This window comes from Musa acuminata, chromosome BXJ3-8, assembly GCF_036884655.1.
Source record: "Musa acuminata AAA Group cultivar baxijiao chromosome BXJ3-8, Cavendish_Baxijiao_AAA, whole genome shotgun sequence".
Lineage (NCBI taxonomy): Eukaryota > Viridiplantae > Streptophyta > Magnoliopsida > Zingiberales > Musaceae > Musa > Musa acuminata.
In genome coordinates this window covers 35,388,376-35,412,751 of record NC_088356.1, presented here as the reverse complement: position 1 = coordinate 35,412,751, position 24,376 = coordinate 35,388,376, and the positions used below count along the sequence as shown (strand labels likewise).

General features: G+C 39.9%; 2 protein-coding genes across 2 annotated transcripts; one reads left to right on the top strand and one right to left on the bottom strand.

Moving 5' to 3' along the window:
• Positions 1-19,645: 19,645 nt before the first annotated feature.
• LOC135644678 (uncharacterized) lies at positions 19,646-20,453 on the top strand. Its single transcript, XM_065162475.1, has one exon. The coding sequence runs from the start codon at positions 19,747-19,749 to the stop codon at positions 20,311-20,313; it is 567 nt and encodes a 188-aa protein (XP_065018547.1). The 5' UTR covers positions 19,646-19,746; the 3' UTR covers positions 20,314-20,453.
• Positions 20,454-22,801: 2,348 nt separating this feature from the next.
• Positions 22,802-23,879, bottom strand: LOC135644677 (MYB-like transcription factor 4). Its single transcript, XM_065162474.1, has 3 exons — positions 23,535-23,879; positions 23,333-23,462; positions 22,802-23,279 (listed from the first exon to the last, which is right to left on the bottom strand). Exons 1-3 carry the CDS (start codon positions 23,659-23,661, stop codon positions 22,952-22,954), a joined length of 585 nt encoding a protein of 194 aa, XP_065018546.1. The 5' UTR covers positions 23,662-23,879; the 3' UTR covers positions 22,802-22,951.
• Positions 23,880-24,376: the final 497 nt, after the last annotated feature.

Below are 24,376 nucleotides of genomic sequence, written 5' to 3'. Positions count from 1 at the left end.
TGGGATAGCTATGTCGTAAGCATGGATGATCAAGCCACCATATTGAAGCATCATATCCTTTTTTGATAGTTCAATTATGTTTTGTTGGATTAGGTAACCAAAACAATTGTTATTTCCCTTCATAATCCAATACATGATACATAATTCCATTTGGCTTACTTCATCATGATGATATTATTTTGGGATAATAATACTTATCAGGATGTGATGAAGTATCTTGGTGCTTAAAGGTAGTAAATGTTCATAGCTTTTTGAAAGAATAGTTAAGTTATGATTACCAAAAATCATTTTGAAGGCATCAGTATAAGTAGTCTTAACTGATTCTTTATCCCATTGTCCTCTAAAATAACACCCTTTTTCTTTCTCCGTAATTCCTATGAGGTTGCAAATTATGTTATCTATAATAAGTATATGATGTCCTAAGAGATAGATAAATACCCTTTCATTTTCATCTACATGTAAATTATTGTAAAGTAGTCTAACAAGTCTAGGGTAGATAGGTTCATTTATTTGAAAGATTGAGTGAATGTCTAGAGTAGCAAACCATTGAATAGGTTCTAAATCACTTAATTCCTCTAAATCAACAGATTTACCCTTATGAACATTTCTAGACTCTATGGATGAAAATCTAAAGGCATGTTGATGATAATCGAAAAGTAGGGAGTCATAGTTTTCATCTAATCTCCTCTTCCCTTTGTATTTAGAGGATCTTCTAAAACTCATGGAGACTACAATTATGAAGACAAATAAGTGACAAAAATAAGTTATACAAAGGGGAAATCAATTTGGTTTAGTGATTACCTTAGTAGTTTTTCCTTCTTTGGATTTCCAAGAGCATGTTGGAGATTGATCCTTGATTTAGCAAAAGTGGGGAAATTTTTGAGTTGATAGAGGGAGAGCATGAGATTCAAGAGTTTTGGGGCACTTAGGAAAGTTGTGGAATGAGTTATGGTCGATTCTACCACTGGCCCTAACTTGTTCTTTATATAGGGCAGTTACGGGCGGTGGCACTACCGGTTGGGCAGTGGCACCGCCAGTTGGGCGGTGCTACCACCTATAACCCATTGCAATTGGCGGTGCCACCACCTACTGGCAGTGAGCACTGCTCCGATTGTGGTGAGTTGTGGTGCTGACATTGAGTGGTTTCATCTTGCAATATTTTTATCATTGTGAAGTACACACTTATTTACACACACATTATTATGTAAAATTTGCATCATAAGTTCATGCATCATACAAAATTCATACACAAACATGGTTCGCATGCCATAAGTTCATGATCTTATAAGATAGAATTTGATCCGGAGAAAACATTAAGAAAGGAATGTATCTGAGAAATTCAGAAATATGGAAGATGTGAGAAGGGGAATTCATGCATAAGAATTCACAAGTTTCAAATATCAAGAGATTAAGATCAAGTGTTTATCACACAAGGTTTTAAATAATTATTGCATCATGATCTTATGGAATATAAGTATCATTTTGTAACTGATAGTTTTAATTCTAATGATATTTCCTTTGTTATTTTGGCTAGAGAGCTTCATCAGTTATTTTAGATCTCTGATCATAAGCCTTGAGCATCCAAAATTAAGATATCATCTCTTGCTCCTAGTTTGTGATAGTAAATATTTCTACAAAAAAATATGATTTTTAGGTACCCATTTGACCTTGGGTGCCTCAAAAATCGATCGACTTAACTTATCATTTAGGATGAAGTTCTTTATGGTTCCTTTAGGAACCCAAATCAATTTGTGTGGATTGTATTTCTTAAATGGACAATGATAAGCTATATGCCCAAATTTGTAACAAAAGTTACATTTATTTCGGGGTGAAACATACAAAGAGAGCCTTTAACAAATGTGGTTGGATTTTGGTGAGAGCTACTCACAAATCCGATTCTGCCTTTTCTATGAATGTGACTCTTGTTGGCAAGGATCATGTTCAAGGACTTGCTACCAATCTCAAATTTTTCTAAGGTTTCTTTGAGTAGTAAGTTTTTCTTTTGAAGTATTTCTAATTCATCATATTTCGTATATGGAGCTAAACTATTATTGTGCTAAACTTTTAATCTATTAAAATCACTAACAAGAGAAGCATGCTCTTTTTTCAATAATTTATATTTTTTACTAATTAATTTGTATTCATCAAATAAATCATGAAAAGTATTTAATAGTTCATCAAAGGATAAATTTGCATCAAATGAACTACTTACCTCATCTCCAATAGCCATTAGCGCATAGTGAGCAACTTGCTCGGTATTGGTTGGCTCCTCTTCTTCAGATGCACTTGAGTCGTCCCAAGTTGCTTTGAGAGTCTTCTTCTTCTTTGATTGCTTCCTCTTTGCTTGGGGACATTCACTCTTGAAGTGTTCCGGCTTCTTGCATTCATAGCATATCACTTGTTCTTACTTGGGTTCAAATTTATTTCTAGTGTCATTTTTAAATTTATTTCCTTTTATGAATTTTTTGAACTTTTTTTTAAGAGTGTCAAATCATCATCAAAGTCCTCATTACTTGAATTTTCTTTCGAATGGTCTTCTTGAGTTCTTAGTGTCATATCCTTCCTGTTCTTTGAAAGATTGTTCTCAAGCTCTTCATGAGCATTACAAGTCATCTCATAAGTCATTAGTGACCCGATTAGTTCTTCGAGAGGAAAATTATTTAAATCTTTGGCCTTTGAATGATCGTGACTTTAGGGTCCCAACTCTTTGGAAGGGATCTTAAGATTTTATTAACAAGTTCAAAATCCGAGAAACCTTTACCAAGTCTTTTTATACCATTGATGATATCCGTAAATCGGGTGTATATGTCTCCAATGGTCTCATACGGTTTCATCCGAAACAACTCATAGGTGTGCACTAAAAGATTAATTTTTGACTCCTTCATTCTACTAGTGCCTTCATGAGTAACTTTGGGTGTGTGCCAAATATCAAAAGTTGTTCCATAAATCGACACTCAATTGAACTCGTTTTTATCTAATGCACAAAGTAAGGCATTCATAGCCTTGGTATTTAAAGTGAAAGTCTTCTTCTCCAACTCATTCCAATCGTTCATTGGAAGAGAAGACTTTTGAAACCTATTTTCTATAATATTCCATAATTCAAAATCCATTGAAATTAGGAAGATCCTCATTCTGGTCTTCCAATATGTGTAATCCATCCTATTGAACAGGGCCGGATGTGTAATTGAATGACCCTCTTGGTTGCCAGCAAATGTCATCTCTCTTGGGTTTTAAACCAAATGAGAGTGAACCTTGCTCCGATACCAATTGTTAGGATCAAGAGTGGCACTAAGAGGGGGGGTGAATTAGTGTAGCGAAAGATTCTTCAATTTCGTAAAATATTTGTCTCGAATCAAATCGTTTCGGAAATATGTTGAACTTAAAACTTTCGTAAGAATGTAAAGAGAAGCTCAAGGAGGTTTGCAGTAAAATAAATTACACAAAAAGAAAAATAAACCATAATTTAGAGTAGTTCGGTCAATGAGACCTACATCCACTTCGGATTCCTCCTCTGTCGAGGTCACCAGCGTCCACTAAAGGCTTTCCTTCAATAGGCAAAGGCCAACCACATTTTACAGTGCTTTCTCCTTTTCATGGGCTTAGATGATAACCCTTATAAGTCTCACACCTCTCTTGAATAATCTCAACACTTAAAGGGAGGAGGAGGACTTTAGCACTTTTTACGACACTTTTAAGACTCAAGAATTCAAGATTATGCCATTGCTTTTTGTGCCCTTTCATGCAAAAAAATGGTAGGGTATTTATAAGCCCCAATTAGCTTCGGAGCCAAAAACTATCTTATCCCAGATTTCCGAGGTACTAGTGGTACCACTGCCATTACTGGGTGGTACTACTGCCTGACACCTAACACTAGGCGGTACCACTGCTTGACAAGGGTCGTACCACCGCTTGACAGCATTAATTGTCAATGGTACCATCGCTCAATCTGGGCAGTACCACCACCCAAACCACTTGGGAGATTGTGTCTTCCAAGTGGTGCCACCGTCGGCCATGATTTCAGGTGTTGAATAAACTGTTCAATCCGGTCCAATTCAGCCTTATTAAGGGCAAAGTTGGCCCCTAATTAAGTTAGTGGGATTGCCTCCCAATTCTAACTCAATCTACTATTTAACTACAATAACTAAGACATAATCAAAGCACTCTTGTTCTGGTACGTCAATTGTGTTGAATCTCGGATTTTGATGATATAATCAATTGGTAGGTTAATTGATCTAATCCATATTATTGAGTTAAGTGTGCAGGATTAACTACGATAACCAGAAAACATAAAGCAAGGATACCGGATTCAAGTTCGATGGAAGTTTAAGAGTCCGAAGAATCGTCGGAGATGCTGCCGGAACCAACCGAGAAGAAATCGGGAACCTGTCGGAATTTTCAGAAGTTCGCCGAAGAGATTATCGGAGGTTCACGGAGATCACCGAGAAGGCTCGGCTACTCGTTAAAGTCATCACAAGTTCGGGAGCTTGATGGGAGTCCGTCGGAAGAAGTTCGTCGGAAAGCTCGCCGGAACAAGACTCGACGTTCGCGGTAGAAAACTTGCTTAGGATGTGTTTTGTTATGTAGTTCACTTGTAATTAGGATTAGGATTAAGAGATAATCCTATGTCCTGGTTAGGGGCCAACTGGGCCCAAAGTCCGATTTGGTTTGGGCTAAAATCAAGTCAAATCAGCGAACCGGAGAGCCAGGCGGTGGCACCGCCTGGCTGGGCGGTGACACCTCCTTGGCTGGGCGGTTGCACCGTCCAGCACCCGAGCGCTGGGCGGTGGCACCGCTTGGCTGGGCGGTGGCACCTCCAGCATTCGGGAACCCAAAGAGAATTCAAATTTTGGAGCCCAAAATTTGAATCCTCTTGAGGCTTATAAATACCCCTCAAATCTCAGCTGAGATAACAACTTTTGAGAAGCATTTTGATTGAGAGAAAAGTCTTAGAAAGTCTTAGCAAGTCTTGTTTTCAATTTGCTAGAAAGTTCTCCTCCTTCTTTCTTATTGAAAATTTGTAAGAGGTTGAACTGCTTGTAAAAGGTTGTAAGAGGGGTATTCACCCTTCCATTTCAAGAGATTTGCTAGTGGAAGGTGGGAGCCTCATCGAAGAGGGGCCTCGCAAGTGGATGTAGGTCATTTGACCGAACCACTCTAAAATCGGCGTAATCTCTGGTTTGCATTTCATTATTGCCATTTACATTACTGCAAATCTTCTTACATGCTTTAGTTCCTTATTACTTTTGCTGCGCAACTTTAAGAATACGCTTTCAAGTTAAGCTTTTCAAGTTCCGTTCTTATCGTACTAAAGAATTTTTTAAAACCGAAGTTTTAATCCGCTGCACTAATTCACCCCCCCCTCTTAGTGCCGCTCCGATCCTAACAAGTGGTATCAGAGTAAGGATATCTCTCATATTTGGTTTAATACCCAAGAGAGATGGCTCACTCCGGCATGCAAGAGGGCCATTCTATTGCACGACCACCTTTGTTTAATGGGTCGGATTACACATATTGGAAGACTCGCATGAGGATCTTCCTCATTTCTATGGACTTTGAGCTTTGGTCTATTGTCGAGAATGGATTTCAAAAATCTTCTCTTCCGATGAGCGAATGGAATGAATCGGAGAAGAAGGTTTTTGCTTTAAATGCAAAGTCTATGAATGCCTTGTTTTGTGCACTAAATAAAAACGAATTTAATCGTGTTTCAATGTGTGATTCGGCTTTTGATATTTGGAGAACTCTTGAAGTCACTCATGAAGGCACTAGCCGAGTGAAAGAGTCCAAAATCAACATCCTTGTGCACTCTTACGAACTTTTCCGAATGAAACCAAGTGAGTCCATCGGAGACATGTACACCCGATTTACGGATGTCATCAATGGACTCAAAGCTCTTGGTAAAGATTTTACTAACTTTGAACTAGTAACTAAAATCTTAAGATCCCTCCCTAAAAGTTGGGATCCAAAAGTTACGGCCATTCAAGAGGCCAAAGACCTTAAAGCATTCCCTCTTGAAGAGCTCATTGGGTCTCTAATGACCTACGAAATGACATGTCAAGCTCATGACGAGCTCGAGAACCCCCTTCCAAAGAACAAGAAGGATATGGCACTCAAATCACAAGAAGAGCACTTGAAAGGAATATCAAGTGATGAGGACAGTGACAATGACATTGCACTTTTGACTCAAAAATTTAAAAAATATTTAAGAAAGAACAAATTTAAAAATAATATAAAAAATAAATTTGAACAAAAGAAGGACCAAGTGATTTGCTATGAATGCAAAAAACTGGGACACTACAAGAACGATTGTCCTCAAGCCAAAAAGAGGACATCAAAGAAGAAGGCGCTCAAGGCAACATCGGATGATTCAAGCACGTCCGAAGAAGAGGAGTCCAACACCGAGCAAGTTGCTCATTACGCGCTAATGGCTTTAGGAGAAGAGGTATGTGATTTACTTAATGAAGATTTATCTTTTGAAGAACTCTCTATCGCTTTTCATGAATTATTTGATGAATGTAGAACTGTTAGCAAGAAGTTAAGTATCTTAAAGAAAGAGCATGCTTTGCTACAAGATAAGTTTGATAGTCTTCAAACTCCTCCATGCTCTAAGTGTGAGCATTTAGAAGCAATAAAAAATAAAAATTTGCTTCTTAAGGAAACCTTAAACAAGTTTAAGGTTGGTAGCAAAGGATTAGATATGATCCTTGCACACAAGGGTCACATCTCAAATAGAAATGGAATTGGATTTGTAAAAGGATTACATCAAAATCCTACCACTTTCATAAAAGGACCTACATTACATGTTTCCTCTTATATGAAATGCAACTTCTTTTGCAAATCCGGACATATTGCCTACAAATGTCCATTTAGGAAAATTAGTTCATAAAAATTAATATGGGTTCCTAAAGGAACTTTAAAGGATTCAAAAATAAATAACAAGGTTAGTGGGTCAATTTTTGAGGCACCCAAAATCAAATGGGTACCTAAAAATCATCCTCTTTTGTAGACAAACCCACAAGCTAGGAGCAAGAGATGGTATCTCGATAGTGGATGCTCAAGACATATGACTGGAGATCCATCTCATTTCTCTATGCTCACTAGCAAAGAAGAAGGGTACGTCACCTTCGGAGACAACAACAAAGGCAAAATCATTGGCAAGGGAACTATTGGTAACAAATTTAGTCTTTCCATTGATGATGTTTTACTAGTTGATGGATTGAAACATAATCTCTTGAGTATTAGTCAACTATGCAATAAAGGTTATATCGTTAGATTTGAATCAAATATGTGCATTATTGAAAAACCAAATCATAACATGACTATGATTGCTTTAAAACAAAATAATGCCTATACCATCAATCTTGATGAACTAAGTAATGAAATGTGTTTCTCCGACGTAAATGATGATGCTTGGCTTTGGCATAGGAGATTAGGTCATGCAAGCATGAAAACAATATCTAAAATCTCATCTCAAGAACTAATACGAGGGATTCCGAATATGAAGTTTATTAAGGATAAGGTATGCGATGCATGTCAACTAGGCAAACAAATAAAAACAAGCTTCAAACCAAAAAATCAAATTAGCACCACTAGACCATTACAATTGATCCATTTGGACTTATTTGGACCAATTGATACAACAAGTCTAGGTGGAAGCAAATATGCTTTTGTGATTGTGGATGACTACTCTAGATACACTTGGACCTATTTCTTAGCTCACAAAAGTGATTGCTTCAAGTGTTTCTCTAAATTTTGTAAACTCACTCAAAACGAAAAAGGCTTCATGATTTCATCAATTCGGAGTGATCATGGTGGTGAATTCCAAAACCGTGACTTTCAAAATTTTTGCGAAGTTAATGGGTACAATCACAACTTCTTAACTCCAAGAAATCCTCAACAAAATGGAGTAGTTGAAAGGAAAAATAGAAACCTACAAGAAATGGCGAGAACTATGTTAAATGAACATAGTTTACCTAAATATTTTTGGGCCGAAGCCGTAAATACGGCTTGTTACATCATGAATAGGGTCCTAATAAGACCATCTCTATCAAAAACTCCCTATGAATTATGGAATAACAAAAAACCAAATATTTCTTATTTTAAAGTTTTTGGTTGTAAATGCTTCATTTTAAATGAAAAGGATGCCCTATGTAAATTTGATGCTAAATCCGATGAAGGCATTTTTCTTGGTTACTCCTCCGTTTCTGAGGCCTTTCGTGTCTTTAACAAAAGGACCTTAGTAATAGAAGAGTCTATTCATGTAGTTTTTAATGAAATTTCTGATTTAAAGAAAAATAATTTTGATGATGATCTTGGTTTTGATAATCTGAATTTAAACGAACCCCCTCCTCAAAATAGCTATTTGAATGCATCTTCTTCCGAAATTTCTCTACCCAAAGAATGGAAGTATATAGATGCTCATCCAAAGTATAACTTATGATCTTGAGGGAAGAAGCTAAACAAAAGGGAGGAAGAAAAATTTTTTTTCTTTCCTCCACGGGATGCCAGCGGTGACACCGCCAGATCCGGCGGTGACACCGACTGGTTTGGCGGTGACACCGACCGAGCGACCCTTTTAACCCGAGGGGTTAGGGCCGGCGGTGACACCGCCCCCAACCCGAAGAAAAACCTCTCAAAAAAACCCTCTCCCATTCCCTCTAACCCTCATTCTAACTCTTAGAAGCATTGGAGAAGGATTCTTGGTGGTCCAAGCTTTCCATCTCTCAACATAATCTCCATAAGGTAACACTTGAAATCCCTCTTTTCTTTTCTCTTTCTCTTGCTTATTTTTCACAATTTCATCATCATCTTGTCTAGAAAATGGCTCCTAAGAGATCAAAAGGAAAAAGGATTGAAGGAGATTCATATAACCATGACCTTTTTAGATCAAAAGAGGTAGCCCTTAGCTTTCCAAAATTTGAAACACGATGTGTCCATAAAGGAAAATACGTTGATCTAGATGAACTAGAGGACTTAGATCCCATTAGGTGGTTTGCACACCTAGAAGCTCTACCTCTACTACAAATAGAGGAACCAATCTATCCACGGTTAGTGAGATTGTTCTATGCCAACCTATATGAAGACAATGATAGCCTAAGCACTTACCTTCTAGGAACACCCATTAGAATATTTGACAGCACCATTTGTGAGCTAATTGGCATAACTGAAAAAGATAGGGGATGCTATTTTAAAGGAAAATGGGACGTCAAAACAATAGGAGCAACCTATACCGAAGCCGTAGAAACAATTTTTGCAAATCCAAACCTTGACTTCCTACCTAAAAGCTGTGAACACTTACTGCCTTTCAACTCTAAAATCCTTCATCACATTATCACAAGCATCATATTCCCAAAACAATTTCATCTTGACGAAATAAGTCAAATAGAGATGAGTACCATGTATTGGATTATGACCGGTCAGCATAATTGTTTTGGGTACTCAATTCGGCAACACATGCAGGATATTATGGCTAAAGATACTATATTGCCATATGGGAAGTTAATCACTAGATTTCTTTATGCCTATGACATTTGCATCCCACCCGATGAAGAATCTATTCAAAATGATCGATATAACATAATAAATAAAAACCTACTGAAAAGACTTAGTTGCACTTTTAGCAATGGCATATGGGTTAGGCAGCCTAGAAGGACTGATCCAATTCCTCCACCAATAGAACACCCCAAAACACCAATTCTTATGGGAAATGAATCTCCTCCTCCAGTTCCTTTGGCGCAGCACCTTCAGCTCCTATTTCCTCCTCTGAAGATATCATTATGGCGGAACTGTCTCGGATCAAATCACAGCAAGAACAAATTCAGAATCAACAAATTGAAATTTTGAAGACACTACGACAGATGAATGAAAAAATAGATATCATGTATCAGCACTGTGGATTACCTCCTAAGGATTAAATTGATGTATCTTTTTATTCTGTTCTGTTTGCTTTTAACAACAAGTTCAAGTTTGTCATCGATTGAACGAAAACTGATCCTTCCTTTTAGATAACTACTGTTTTAATCTGCATAAATGATGATGTCTTTTGGATAAACTATTTCTGGCAAATTTGAATGATGAACTTTGTTAAATGCTAAACCTTTTTTCTATGATCATCAATTAGCTGGCTTATCTCTTTTTGTTGATGACAAAGGGGGAGAAGTGATGACTAAGTGATGACTTACATCATAACGATCGCATGACTTATATGAATTTTAAAAACTTGTGTGATATGAATGTCTTATATGCCTTGCAAATCCTTGAAAATATCACAAGATTGATTATATTGAAAGCATGCCTTACATCTATATCATGAAATTTATATGGAAAATCTTTATCTTCTGTCGTAGCAAAATTCGTCCCTTATCATTTAACTTATGATTTTCATCAAAGTTTCGTACTTACTATTGTTTAATGAGGATAACGATAAGCTCTACGATTAGAACTTATTGGGTTATGCCTGAATCCAATGGGATGGAATTCAAGTGTTTTTTTTTATCTTCTCATAATATGGCATATAGATAGGGGGAGTTATGTTTAACTCCGTCATCAATTGATTGTCATCATCAAAAAGGGGGAGATTGTTGAATCTCGGATTTTGATGATATAATCAATTGGTAGGTTAATTGATCTAATCCATATTATTGAGTTAAGTGTGCAGGATTAACTACGATAACCAGAAAACATAAAGCAAGGATACCGGAGTCAAGTTCGATGGAAGTTTAAGAGTCCGAAGAATCGTCGGAGATGCTGCCGGAACCAACCGAGAAGAAATCGGGAACCTGTCGGAATTTTCGGAAGTTCGCCAAAGAGATTATCGGAGGTTCACGGAGATCACCGAGAATGCTCGGCTACTCGTTAAAGTCATCACAAGTTCGGGAGCTTGATGGGAGTCCGTCGGAAGAAGTTCGTCAGAAAGCTCACCGGAACAAGACTCAACGTTCGCGGTAGAAAACTTGCTTAGGATGTGTTTTGTTATGTAGTTCACTTGTAATTAGGATTAGGATTAAGAGATAATCCTATGTCCTGGTTAGGGGCCAACTGGGCCCAAAGTTCGATTTGGTTTGGGCTAAAATCAAGCCAAATCAGCGAACCGGAGAGCCAGGCGGTGGCACCGCCTGGCTGGGCGGTGACACCTCCTTGGCTGGGCGGTTGCACCGTCCAGCACCCGAGCGCTGGGCGGTGGCACCTCCAGCATTCGGGAACCCAAAGAGAATTCAAATTTTGGAGCCCAAAATTTGAATCCTCTTGAGGCTTATAAATACCCCTCAAATCTCAGCTGAGATAACAACTTTTGAGAAGCATTTTGATTGAGAGAAAAGTCTTAGAAAGTCTTAGCAAGTCTTGTTTTCAATTTGCTAGAAAGTTCTCCTCCTTCTTTCTTATTGAAAATTTGTAAGAGGTTGAACTGCTTGTAAAAGGTTGTAAGAGGGGTATTCACCCTTCCATTTCAAGAGATTTGCTAGTGGAAGGTGGGAGCCTCATCGAAGAGGGGCCTCGCAAGTGGATGTAGGTCATTTGACCGAACCACTCTAAAATCGGCGTAATCTCTTGTTTGCATTTCATTATTGCCATTTACATTACTGCAAATCTTCTTACATGCTTTAGTTCCTTATTACCTTTGCTGCGCAACTTTAAGAATACGTTTTCAAGTTAAGCTTTTCAAGTTCCGTTCTTATCGTACTAAAGAATTTTTTAAAATCGAAGTTTTAATCCGCTGCACTAATTCACCCCCCCCCCCCCCCCCCCCCCCTCTTAGTGCCGCTCCGATCCTAACAAATTGCTCTTCCAGCAATCTTCCGACGAACTCTCGGCAATGTTTTAGCGGACTCCCGCCAAGCTCCCGGACTTTACGATGAACTTCTTGGCGAGTTCCAACGAGCTTCTTTGGCAGCTCTTGGACTTCTCAATTAGTTCCGGCAGAACTTTTGACAAACATCCGGAGTTCCAACGAACTCTCGAACTCCTAACGAAGTCTCGATCTTGACTCTGACATAACACCCGCTTTATGTCTTACTGCTGTTGTAGTTAATCCTGCACACTTTTCTCAACATATAGATTAAATCAAATAATTTATAATTGATTTCATCATTAAAATCCAAGATTCAACACGCAGCCCTTGCGCACACGCCGTCTTATTATGGGATCTAAAAACTATGTCAAACGCAGCAAGAACACATAAAACAATTCTATATGATTGAACACAATACACATAGTTTAAAAGTCAATCTTTTGCACAAGCAACCTGGCTTTGATATCACTATTAAAAAATTTGGGACAGCATCACATGTGCAGCGGAAGAATAAAAAAAGTAAAATCCCATAATTTCTCGTAGAAAAAGAAGATTTCATTGTCGTGCGAAGATTAGTGCGCAAAAACCCACAAAACAAAAAACTACGCATATAAAAAAGATTTGTTATCTATAGAGATCGTATATCCCTAAAAAATAGTAAATCTCTAGGAAAAGATAAAGGAAGTCAACTGTCCTCATTTCTAGTAGTGATCCACATGGTAGGGGCTATGAAGACGCTCATCAAATTGTTGCACAATCCTCTGTTTCATGCGCACCACACGATCAAAAAGGGGTCGGCCCTTCTTGTTGTCCACACACCCCAAATAGAGGCTGCTTATAGCCCTTTGGTTCCCAGTATTTATAGAGATCCCCTATCAACTTAACCTTAATGGATCATGCCCTATTGGATACTAAATCTTCATCCAACTGTTGAATCTCATATTTTGATGATAAAGTCAATTGTAAATTGTTTAATCTAATCTATATGTTGAAAAAAGTATGCAGGATTAACTACGATAGTAGTAAGACATAAAGCAAGTGTTGTGCCGGAGTCAAGATCGAGATCTCGTTGGGAGTTCAAGAGTTCGCCAAAAATCCGGATGTTCGTCGGAAGTTTTGTCGGAACCAACTGAGAAGTCCAGGAACTTGCCAAAGAAGCTCGTCGGAACTCGCCAAGAAGATCGTTGTAAAGTCCGAGAGCATACCGGGAGTCCGTCGGAACATTACTGAGTGTTCGTCGGAAGATCGCCGGAAGCTTGCCGAAAGAGCAATTAACATACCGGAACAAGATGCTATGTCAAATTGTCTTAATTATCATTGTCAAAATTAAGTTAGGATTGGGAGGTAATCCCACTAACTTAATTATGGGCCAATTGGGCTCTTAACATGGCTAAATTGGGTCGGATTGAATAGCTCATTCATCCCCTGAAAATATGGGCGACGGTGGCACCGCCAAGGCCAACGATGGCACCGCCTAGAAGACCCAGTCTCCCAGGTGGTCTGGGCGGTGGTACCGTCGGCAGTTATTGGTGCCAACGATGGTACCGCCCCTATCAGGCGGTGGTACCGCCAGATCTCGGTCTCCGAGCTCTGTTAGGCGGTGGTACCGCCCAGTGTCAAGTGTCAAGGGATGGTACTGTCAGTACCCTAAAAATCCAAGATGAGACACTTTTTGGCTCCATTTTTGAAGTCATTGGGGCCTATAAATATCCCACCCTTTTCTGCATGAAAGGGTAACAAAGTGCTATTATATATATGAAAAATTTTAAGTGTTTGAAGTGTAAAAAGTGTTGTAAAAGTGAGAAGAGTTCTCCTCCTCCCTCTCTTAGCCTTGTAACCATCCAAGAAAGAGGAGTGAGACTTGTAAAAGTTATCTCCTAATCCCAGCAAAAGGAGAAAGAGCTGTAAAAGGTGGTTAGCCTTCGGCTATTGAAGAAAGGCATTTAGTGGATACCAGTGACCTCGACGAAGGAGGAATCTGAAAGTGGATATAGGTCATTTCGACCGAACCACTCTAAATTCTAGTTTACCTTTCTCTTTGTGCAATTTACATTACTGCAAACTTCCTTAACCTTCTCTTAGCACTTTTACGAAAGCTTTCAAGTTCAATTTATTTTCGAAACAGATTAAATCGAAACGAACATTTTTCTGAAATTGATGAATTTTTTGCTGCACTAATTCACCCCCTCCCCCTCCCCTCTTAGTGCCGCTCTTGATCCTAACACCAACTACCCAAGTCTCTTGGATTAGTAGATCTCTACCTAATAATCTCTCATTAGCTCTTATTAGATCTTATCCACAAGATACAATAATTCAAAGGTTTATTGGATATCCAATAAGATAAAGGCTCTAACGAATATATTATATATGAACATATCTACTCGTTGTAATACCTACCATATGTGTGTGATTCTCTAGGCTTAATATCGAGTTGGCCATGAGTCATACCTATTAGAACTCTTTTTGACTTAGTAAATTATTTTTATTTATAATAATTCATTCGACTCATCGACTATAGATATACTAAGCCACTACACCGTAGTCTCCAAACTATACAAGGAAATCCAATCCATTGGACTTATCTATACTCAGTTACTATGTATATATAGTCTCTCATCCATCTAATATCCTAGAGATTGTATACCGGGAATGACGATATCTGGCTCATACGGAATATGCTCGAGTCTCGCTCTAATCGGATTTTCTCGAAGAACTCTTTCTCTCTCAATCTGAATGACTTTGGTCATGAATTTACTTGAGCAAGAACACATGGTATATATAATTTTTACATATTCATATATCTGTATCTAATATATATAAATATATCTAATAGAAAAAATGCTTAAGAAAATCGAAGCTCCGATCAACAACTAAGCCACATAAATATTAGTTGAATAACAAAATTTTCTAAATATTTTCCTTCCTATCATAAAATATTTTTATTTTATTGGACTCATTATATAGGATCCACTAGACCATACTAATGATGATCAAACATAATTTATTTATATCTTTTCATACCTTATTTTATTACTAATTTAAGTATCAAAGGATCGACGACCCTACTCGGATTAATCTTTTTAGGTTGGCACTACATCTAACGCCAGAGACCCCTTAGATGCATCTCGAAGGTTTTTTATATACACGCATTCAATCAAAGCGAATTGATTCAGCTATCACCAGCATCTTCCGATGATAGATAATATCTAATATAGAGATCTTTGGACAGTAGTTCCCATGGAAGATTCGGGATGCACATCCCAAGTATTCCAATGCGAAGCAGGTTCACGTGGGGATTCAAGGAGGAGGGCTAAGCCGTCCTTTGCTTTTGCCAACAGTGATAGGCACCACCAAAGTCAATGAAACCCGCGCATACTTCCGTCCGTGTTTATAAGTAACGTGTTTAGCTTCTCGTCGGCATCTCGCGCATCGACTCTGTAACCCAACATCACGTTTACACTGAGGTGACGAAGAAAGGCCGAACCCAATCTTATCCTTCTTCCCGTGTTTCCAACACGAAACACGCATCGCGTGTGCTGTCGATCACGACGAGCACTGGTTTCGAAGAGTTTGGAGACCTAATTCTAGAAGAAGAATTAGGACGATTTGGATTGAGGTGGTGTTTGGAATTCCGTGGCGCGGATTGCTAGCTTGCTTGCTTGCGTGTTGTCGAAGCTTTCCTGCCTGCAGCCGTCTCTACAGAAGCAGCCAACGGTAGTCAAGTTGGCTTGTAGCTCACAGATACCTGTTGGTCAGATAATTGGCACCGAGATGTGGAAGGGCGGCAAGTGAAAGGAACAAGTTTCGCTTCGTGTTTTACGCACACCAAACTCGCTCAGTTAGATCTTTAGCAGGAATTTAGAAGATTAAGATTCCGTCCCGACAAGTTAAATCAAGACTGTCCGTGGGGAGTTGATCTCATTGTGAATAAAGTTTCTAATCCATGGAGAATACAAGCTTCTGAATAAATTTCTCATTATCTATCTCTATATTTACTAGCGGTGGATAATATTAATTGTTGCAAGGAGTAATTACACGGCGCGATTCGGAAGCATCACTTCCGCGTCCTCCCAATCGCACAACGCCACCTATATATGTGGGGGCCAACAATAATACATACAGAAGTCAAAGTTCTGGATGAGTCTCATCAATCAACAAGACAAATCAAGTAGAATGGCAAAATAAGACTATTTTGATGTGCTGTTTCGGAGAAAGATGTTCTTTCACCTTTCTTTATAATTATATATTTTGAAAGGTTTTTTTTAAAAGAAATTATAAGTTTGAAAATTTTTTTCAGGATCTTAACTTTCAAAAAAATTTAAATAATATATTTTTTTTAATAATCATCTTATCTTTATCGATCATCGTCCTTCGTCGTATCGATTGTTCTCTCTTAATTGTTTATGTCTTCTGTATGATGTCTCTAAAATTTGATGAGAATAATTAGAGTTGACATGGGTGCTTAGACAATAAAATCCTTGGGTTTAGCTAATAAGAGTGTAAAGAGGAGGAGGAGATGACAGTGGATTCTAAAAAGAAAGAGAGAGACCTAAAACGATCTTTTCATATGTTTAGGATAATTCTACGATAAGTTTTTAAAATTGTGATACTCCAAAAAAAGTTCTTTTTTTCGAGAAATTCACCTAAATAGATACACTTTTAATTTTCTTCCTATTTAGCCTCAATATGCTGGATGTGGGGTCTTTGTTGCTCCACAGATTGTAATATCCACTTTGATAAAAGGATCATAACTAAGAAATATTAAATGTTAAACTGTAAAAGTCCTCTAAGGTTTATTATGTATAGTTTGATTTATAATAAGATTTTAGTATGAAAAATATGACATGCAAGTAACTCTATGACACATCATACCCATTTAACAATCAATATATTATTTGGATTCATAACATGACATTGATATAATATTTTCTTTAATTAGGATAAAAATTAATAATCTTTAGTTTTAAAACGGGTCGTTCTCTCTTAATTATAAAGCTTGATGATTTGATGTACAATCTCATGATCATTAAATGATCAGTATAAATGTTTCTACTATTAATCACTACATCAGAGAATATCTAGTTTTTATTACTATTTCAAATCATTTGATTTTATTACTGATATAAGCATTAAAAATATTTTTATTGAATACGCCTCTTAACACAATTTTACAAGATAATCAATCATCTGTCCAACTCTGCGAAAGCGAATCTCTCCGCGCACAGAAAATTATTCTTTTTTTTGTGGGAGGAAAAATAGTAAATATTGAATAATACTATCGAAGTTCTCCGACATATATATATATATATATATATATATATATATATATATATATATATATATATATATATATATATATATATATATATATATATATATATATATATATATATATATATATATATATATATATATATATATATATATATATATAAGCAAAGGTAGACCCATCTATCTTTCCCTAGAAAACAATATACATAATTGTTATCATATATAAAATTCTTTTCAGGTGATCGTACCCACCGATTACTGGTGAATTGGACTCCATGCGGAACTTGCGTGCACTCCATGCGGAACGACTGTTTCCTGTCGTACAAATGTATTAATTAAATATTAAATAAAATAATGAAAAAGAAAAAGATAAATATGCTGCTTTGTATGATGACAAAGACTTTGATGTGATCGCTAATAACACAAAGTTTAAGTAGCTAAGAAATTCCACACACAAATTGTAAACTTTTCAACGCGATGGGCAATCGGCAGATGGAGTGACGGAGTTGCTATCGTCAAATAGTTCCCACTTGGCCCCAAAAGGCGAGCTTTCAATTTCCTGGCCATGAATCTCATATTAGGGTCAACGAAGACAATCCAAATGAAACGGCACGAGTTGTTGTCGGATAAGGACGAACCCAATTAATTCCATCAGGACCGTATACTTACGATCATGATTTTTAGATGCTTAACAAACATACATTCATACATACATGTGAATGAAGTCAACAGCCACATAAAGTTGCGGCAAAGACTGGTAATCCATCCCATGCGTTTAACCCGTCTCCCGTCACACCACTGCTCGCGACGGCTATTCTTGGGGTTTCTCTCTCACTGTCTCCACCCACACCATGAGATAAGTTCGGAATGTCTTGATCTTGTCCCGATTTTTCTCGATTGATATCCCCCTTTTTTTTTTTTTTTTTATCTTTCTCATCCATCTTCGTGTTCTTTTTGTTCTAAAATATTTTTGACCACACAAATCACAAACTGTTGGTCTTTTATTTATATAATTTTACAGTATTTTTTATACTGTAAGTTTATATTGTAAAATATTTAACTGCAAAAATAAATATTATAAATTAGTTTATCGTCCTTAGTGGGTCCTAAATAAATATTTTTATTGATTCATAAATAAGAAGAACATGCAAAATAACTTGAACTTTTATGTTAGTTATAATATTTTTAATAAATCTAAAAAAATATTATAAACTTAAATCTAGATAAATTATTATAATTATATAATATAATATAAATTACAGGTTAGTAGTGCATACGAAGAGTTGAAAAAAAAAAAAAACAAATACTAAGAGAGAAGAATAAAAAGGGACAGACAAACTCATAATGAGAAACTTTTCCCCCTAATTCGTCTCCTGTTTAATAATTCAATTTTGGATATTATTTTGAACTGATTCGCAAATTAATTTTTGTTAATATTTTAGTTTCTAATTGATTCTATAGTATGATAATTAAATTTTATGACCACTGTTTATTTATTTAATTAACTTTAAACATCCATATCGATACACGTCAAAAATGACGACGTCCATCAAAAATTAATACAAGAAGAAACGCTTCCCTTCCCTGAGGCCCGAAACTAAGAAACGATAGCGGACCACGCTGCTTTTTCTGACGGCGACAGTCCGACGCAGGTTTCTGGCGGGTAGTGTCTTTGTCTCCTCCCTCTGCCCCTCCTCTCCCGCCCATTCTTTTTACTTTTCCTTTTATTTCACTCGCGAGGACGTGCCCTCATGTGGTCCCCACTTGGGCCCACCGCCCGAAAACACCGTGACTCACGTGACGACCTCCCCCTCCACATGTACGTCGCTCGGACCCGTCATCCCGAACCGCTCGACGCGGTTGGGCGGTGGTTCGGCGCGCGCGAGCTTCGAGGCGTCCCCCGGTGACGTGTCCGGCGGTCATCGCGCCACGTTTCACTTCCTAAGTGCCTTTCGACTTATCCTTGTGCGACAAAGGCACGAGATTTCCTGTTCCGATGAACGAGGTGGCTACACGCCAGATTGCATGGTTCCTTTGGTGGTTCCTATGTTTGCTGAGTTCCTTCTTTCGACGGCAAGCGTGTGTCGCGTACGAGCAACAACCACCACTTGGGGGGTTCGCAGTGGCGCCAACCCCGAATCTTCAGCGAGTAGGTGCGACCAAATTGGCATCCATCATCCTTTGATCCGTTCAAATTTCATGGCGTCCTGCGACCAGATTGGCATCCATCATCCTTTGATCCATTCAATTTTATCAGGTCCAACCAAAATGGTCAAACACAGACAGCCCATCTCGATCACACCGCAGCAGATGGCTTTCCACACATCACAGAGAGACAGAGAGAGAGAGAGAGAGAGAGAGGAGAGAGGCAAACTAAAAACAAACAAAGATCAGAACGTTGGGATGAGTGGTGGTCCCCATGCGGACGGCAGCTCCGGACTTCAATCACAGTTAATAATAATATATTTCTTCTTCCTTTTTACGGTTCACACCCTTAACTCACGCCTTTTTGTACATGTAGTGCATTTCATATGTTTCTTTCGCTCTTATTCGAAAAGATCCTTCGGAGAAGGAATACACCCTCTTCCCCTATATAAGCCCAACCTCCGCCCTCCCCCTCCACCGTGCGCTCAGCGGTGTCTGCTTACTGCTCTTTCCCATCTTCTCCGCTTCCCGTTCTGAGTTTTCCGATGGAGGATTCGCGCGACCGCAAGAGGCGCCGCGACGAGGCGGAAGAGCAGGAGTCGCCGGAGGCCAAGCGCCTCCGAGACGATCTCTTCCTCGACATCCTCGACGATGACGCTGAAGCCGGAGACCAGGACATCGCCTCCGTCATGAAGAGCCTCGAGGAGGAGATCGCTCTCTCCTCCCCGCCGCCGCCGCCGCCCACCCGGGCATTGGTGAAGACCGACCAGCCGGATCTGGGATTCCTCCTCGAAGCCTCCGATGACGAGCTCGGACTGCCTCCGCCGGTGCAGTCCTCGTCGGACGATGGTGGTGAGGCTCCTGCGGCTGACGACCCCGCCGCGGAAGGAGTCGCGGTGGAGGGGGTCGTGTTCGGACAGATCTGGGGGTTGGACGACGATATCACCGGCTACTACGACGGGTTCGACTTGGGGATTGGGCCGGATGATAGGGTGGATACGACGGATGCGGCCGAGGATGGGGTGTTCTACGACGGAGGGCTGTTCGACTATGCCGACGTGCTCTGTGCGCCGCCCGATTTTCTGGATCTTTCGTGGGCGCCCACCGTCTGATGTAAAATGGACGCTTCTACTTTTTTTTGTTCTTTTATAAAATGTTTAGGATGTAAATTTTAGACATAGAAACAAAAAAGAGACGTTAGAGAGAGACAGAAGAAAGAAAAGAAAAGAAAAAATGGCGAAAAATTGAATCACGTCTTCGTGTTCTCTTCGGAAGGCCTTGTCGACGTCGACCGTCACGAAACCACGGCGTCAACTCGAATGCGGTTTTGGTGAATCTGGTCCGTTTGATGCGCATCGACGGACGGCTATGATCGATTAAACGTTTCGCTTCTCCCTCCTCCGAAAAGTACCCTCGCGACGGTTCGTTCTCTTTGGAACGTGAGACGAAATATTATTGGACACGAGATTGGATAAACGGTAATAAAGCTTCATGATGACGTGACGTTGTTTGTGAGGCGCCCCTCTCCTCTGCAAACTCGGTACAACATTTTGGAGGCCTTCTTTGATTTGTCCGTCCTACTGCTAGTGCGGTGGTTATGCTTCGCAAAATCTCGCGGAAGAAACTCATTTATCACGGCAACAGACACATAACCGTGATTGACAAAGCTTTGTTGAATCGTAGTGGCAGTGACTTGTCGCACTCAATCGCAGTCTACGGATGACTTGTTGGTGACGACAGAGAGTGAGAATACACGTTGTGCCGGTCTGGGCCGAGCACAGTCACGCACACCAAATACGAGGCATACCCACAATTCCACCCCGAATGTTTTCTTCTGTGGCCCACTTTCCTCGGAGGCACACTCTGTTCGGTGCCTCTACCTGCGGCTCAGCTTAGAAGCTTATATTTTTTAGGTTGAATTAATGTTTGTTGACTAGTATTATTCAATTTTATCACTACTAAATTTATGATACGGTATTATTACTTTAGTGCATAATAAAAAATTGATTTGAATGAGTTAATATTAAAAATAAAAATGAAAAGAGATTGAGTTAGTCAAATTATAGTTTGACTGACTAAAGATGAGTCCTATTACCATAAATAGATACATTGATGAGTACTCCATCTCATAGCATCAAAGAAAGATATAGATCACACAAGTTTGAACCTTAAAAATACGGGAAAGATAATCAATACAGATGAATTAGAGGATAGCATTATACATCGCTATGGATTGAATGAGTCTAGTTATGTAAATTGGTGTCATAACTATATAAATTAGTGTCTTATTTGAGAGCTTTAGATTAAATTAGTATCTAATTTGAAATTAGCCCTAACATACAACCTAGAAACTTAACCTTTTAATTGAATTAATATATTTAATTGATCTCATGATCTAGAATTTGGTTTTATTTATAAGTTTAGGTAATAAATGTCGAGAATCATTTTTAATTTGGTATCGTTTTTATTTTATTTTATATCTTGGATTTTGGATTTTGGATTTTGAAGTCATAGGGAAGAGGATAAAGGAGACATCCCTGCGGTTAGAATGGATGTTGTCAGACCTGCACGAATCAGTACTCGGAAACAAGAGACAGTTGCCGAGAACAATCGTACCCCAACGCCATCCATGGCGCCGCCGGATCTTCGCATTCACCGCCATATCTCTTTTGCTCCATCCATGCAACGCTGTGAGCCAACCACGGCCTCTCTGCTGAGTTTAACTCCACGAAATATACGGTGAGTGTCTCCGACTACCAACCAGCAGCAAGAACATGCCTCGGTACACATGGCATTGAGGAGTAGATGTCGAGAATGAAGGGAAGAGAGGAATGGCCGGGCTCGTATGCTGACAAGAGTAGATTTCTCTCTACCCGTCAACTCAACCGGCAGCTCTATGTGGCCTCTGCCATTGTAGCTCGGACAGCGCGGGCCCCCGTCACCACGAGATCGAGCCACATCATACGGGACATGTCGAACTAAATTTGCCATCATTAGCCACGTCCCAAGTATAGCAGCACTAAGCCCTCACACGAGACGCCACGTCCTAAGTATAGCAGCACTAAGCCCTCACACGAGACGCCACGTCCTAAGTATAGGAGCACTAAGCGCTCACACAAGACGCCACGTCCTAAGTATAGTAGCACTAAGCCCTCACACGAGACGCCACGTCCTAAGGATAGCAGAACTAAGCCCTCACACGAGACGCCACGTCCAAGTATAGGAGTACTAAGCCCTCACACGAGACTATGTGCACGATGAGTGGTCCAGCGCCAAACTGGAGGCGGATCCGAAGATTCTGATGCCTTTCTGAGCTCCACGCGAGGAGGGAGACGGGAAAGTAGGAACGGGTTGATGTGGATCAGCCGCCCGCGCATGCATCGCATTATATCTCAGGTGCATTCTAACTCTAACTCTGTGATGCCATAAAGTTCGTCTGCTATTCTCTTTGTTGTCACATTATGTCCTACCGCGTAAGTTGACTCGAACTATCTGTTAGCTGTCGCCTCAACAAGCCGCGCACGCTTGCGCAACATATCAACCTTTTGTACCGTCAAGCATTCATTTTCTTCAACTCTGGCTTGAACTGACACAGCAACAGAGAGAGGATAAGATCAGATCGAAGGGTTGACATAGCAGCAATATCTTTTGTGATTTCCTCAGACTACAATGCATGTGTCCTCTCCTGGATCACCTTCACTCCACCATTGACGTCACACAGACATATGAGCTAACACTAGTCGACCAAAGTCAATGAAAGAGAAGAAGCGTCGGGGTGGCAGTCCTGTCAAGCCTCTGTCCCTCAAGAGAGGATGGAGTGCAGATCGTTAGGTCGAGGTTGAGATCAGGCAACACAGTGGAGCTGCACTTCTTCATGTTCTCGTGGCTTGTCACGGCATCAGTCGACAGAGATGCACTGTGTGAGCTCCGAGATCGACGGAGCGGCGCCTTCTGGGTCAACCGGTGGTTGTCAGGATCGACACCCATGCTCTTGAGCTTCTTCCTCAGGTGGGAGTTCCAGTAGTTCTTCACCTCGTTGTCCGTTCTCCCCGGCAGCCTCCCAGCTATCAACGACCACCTAAAACAATTCAATCATAATATACTCGAGTTCTGGAGGATAAGGAGGCGTACCGGTTGCCGAGCAACGCGTGGAGCTTGATGATGAGGTCGGCTTCATCCTCTTTAAAGTTGCCTCTCTTCACGTCCGGACGAAGGTAGTTGATCCACCGGAGCCTGCAACTCTCGCCGCACCGAAGCAGACCTGATGGGAAAGAATCACGTTCTCAGGAACCCGTAGCCAATGAAACAAAAAAGGGAAGCGTACAAGTAACACCTGCAGCCTTGGGGAGTGACCTCCAACAGCCTTCCCCGTGCAGTCTGATGTAGTCGATGAGCTTCCGGTCCTCCTCCTTGGACCAGGCTCCCCTGTTGGTGCCGCGCTTGTCGCAAGGGTTCCTCATCGGTGTAGAGTGGGAAGTGAGGTCGAGGAAGATGGTCGGCGGATGGTATATAGATGGCTAGAGAGTCTACGGGGGAAGAAGAAGAAGAAGAAGAAGAAGAAGAAGAAGAAGAAGAAGAAGAAGAAGAGAAGAGAAGAGTTGACTGGAAGACGGGTGGTTTGTGAGCGGGGGGGACTGCGGGGATGTTAGTTGCGGGGATCGAACTTACAAGTCTTGGTCAGTCTGGTTGGGAAGGAAGCAGGTGCTGTGGATGATTTGGATTTCCTTAAATGAGGCCGAGGAATAGAAGCTGGATGCATGACCCACACGTGATTGGAAGCTGACTGATAGCTTTCCCCCCTGTCCCGGTTAAGACGTCAGTCACCCCAACCAATGCAGGAATGTGGTGGCAGCAGCAGCTCCGCAGAATACAAGGAGGGGGCATCATACTGCCACTGTTGGGAGCCGAGGGAGTCGATCTCGCACGCTATGTTGATGTACTCCCGACTCCAATATATTCTTATAATTATTATCATAAAAATATTTAACAAGTATTTTCCATCCTGAATCTTAATTAGGTGTGGGATTCACTTTTCATTACATTTGTGTTCTTGGTGCTCAAACTGGGGGCCGTGTCTCACATGAGAATATTTCCATCGTTATCTAAGATAACAACAATTGTTACGAAAAAGAAACAAAACCAAAGCCAACAAGCAATATCTAATTAAATTAATAA

Coding starts and splice junctions, on each gene's coding strand:
- LOC135644677 (XM_065162474.1), bottom strand. CDS start 23,661: ATGAGGAACCCTTGCGACAAGCGCGGCACCAACAGGGGAGCCTGGTCC. Junction 23,463..23,534: donor GTCACTCCCCAAGGCTGCAG/GTGTTACTTGTA, acceptor CTTTCCCATCAG/GTCTGCTTCGGTGCGGCGAG. Junction 23,280..23,332: donor CACGCGTTGCTCGGCAACCG/GTACGCCTCCTT, acceptor GAATTGTTTTAG/GTGGTCGTTGATAGCTGGGA.
- LOC135644678 (XM_065162475.1), top strand. CDS start 19,747: ATGGAGGATTCGCGCGACCGCAAGAGGCGCCGCGACGAGGCGGAAGAG.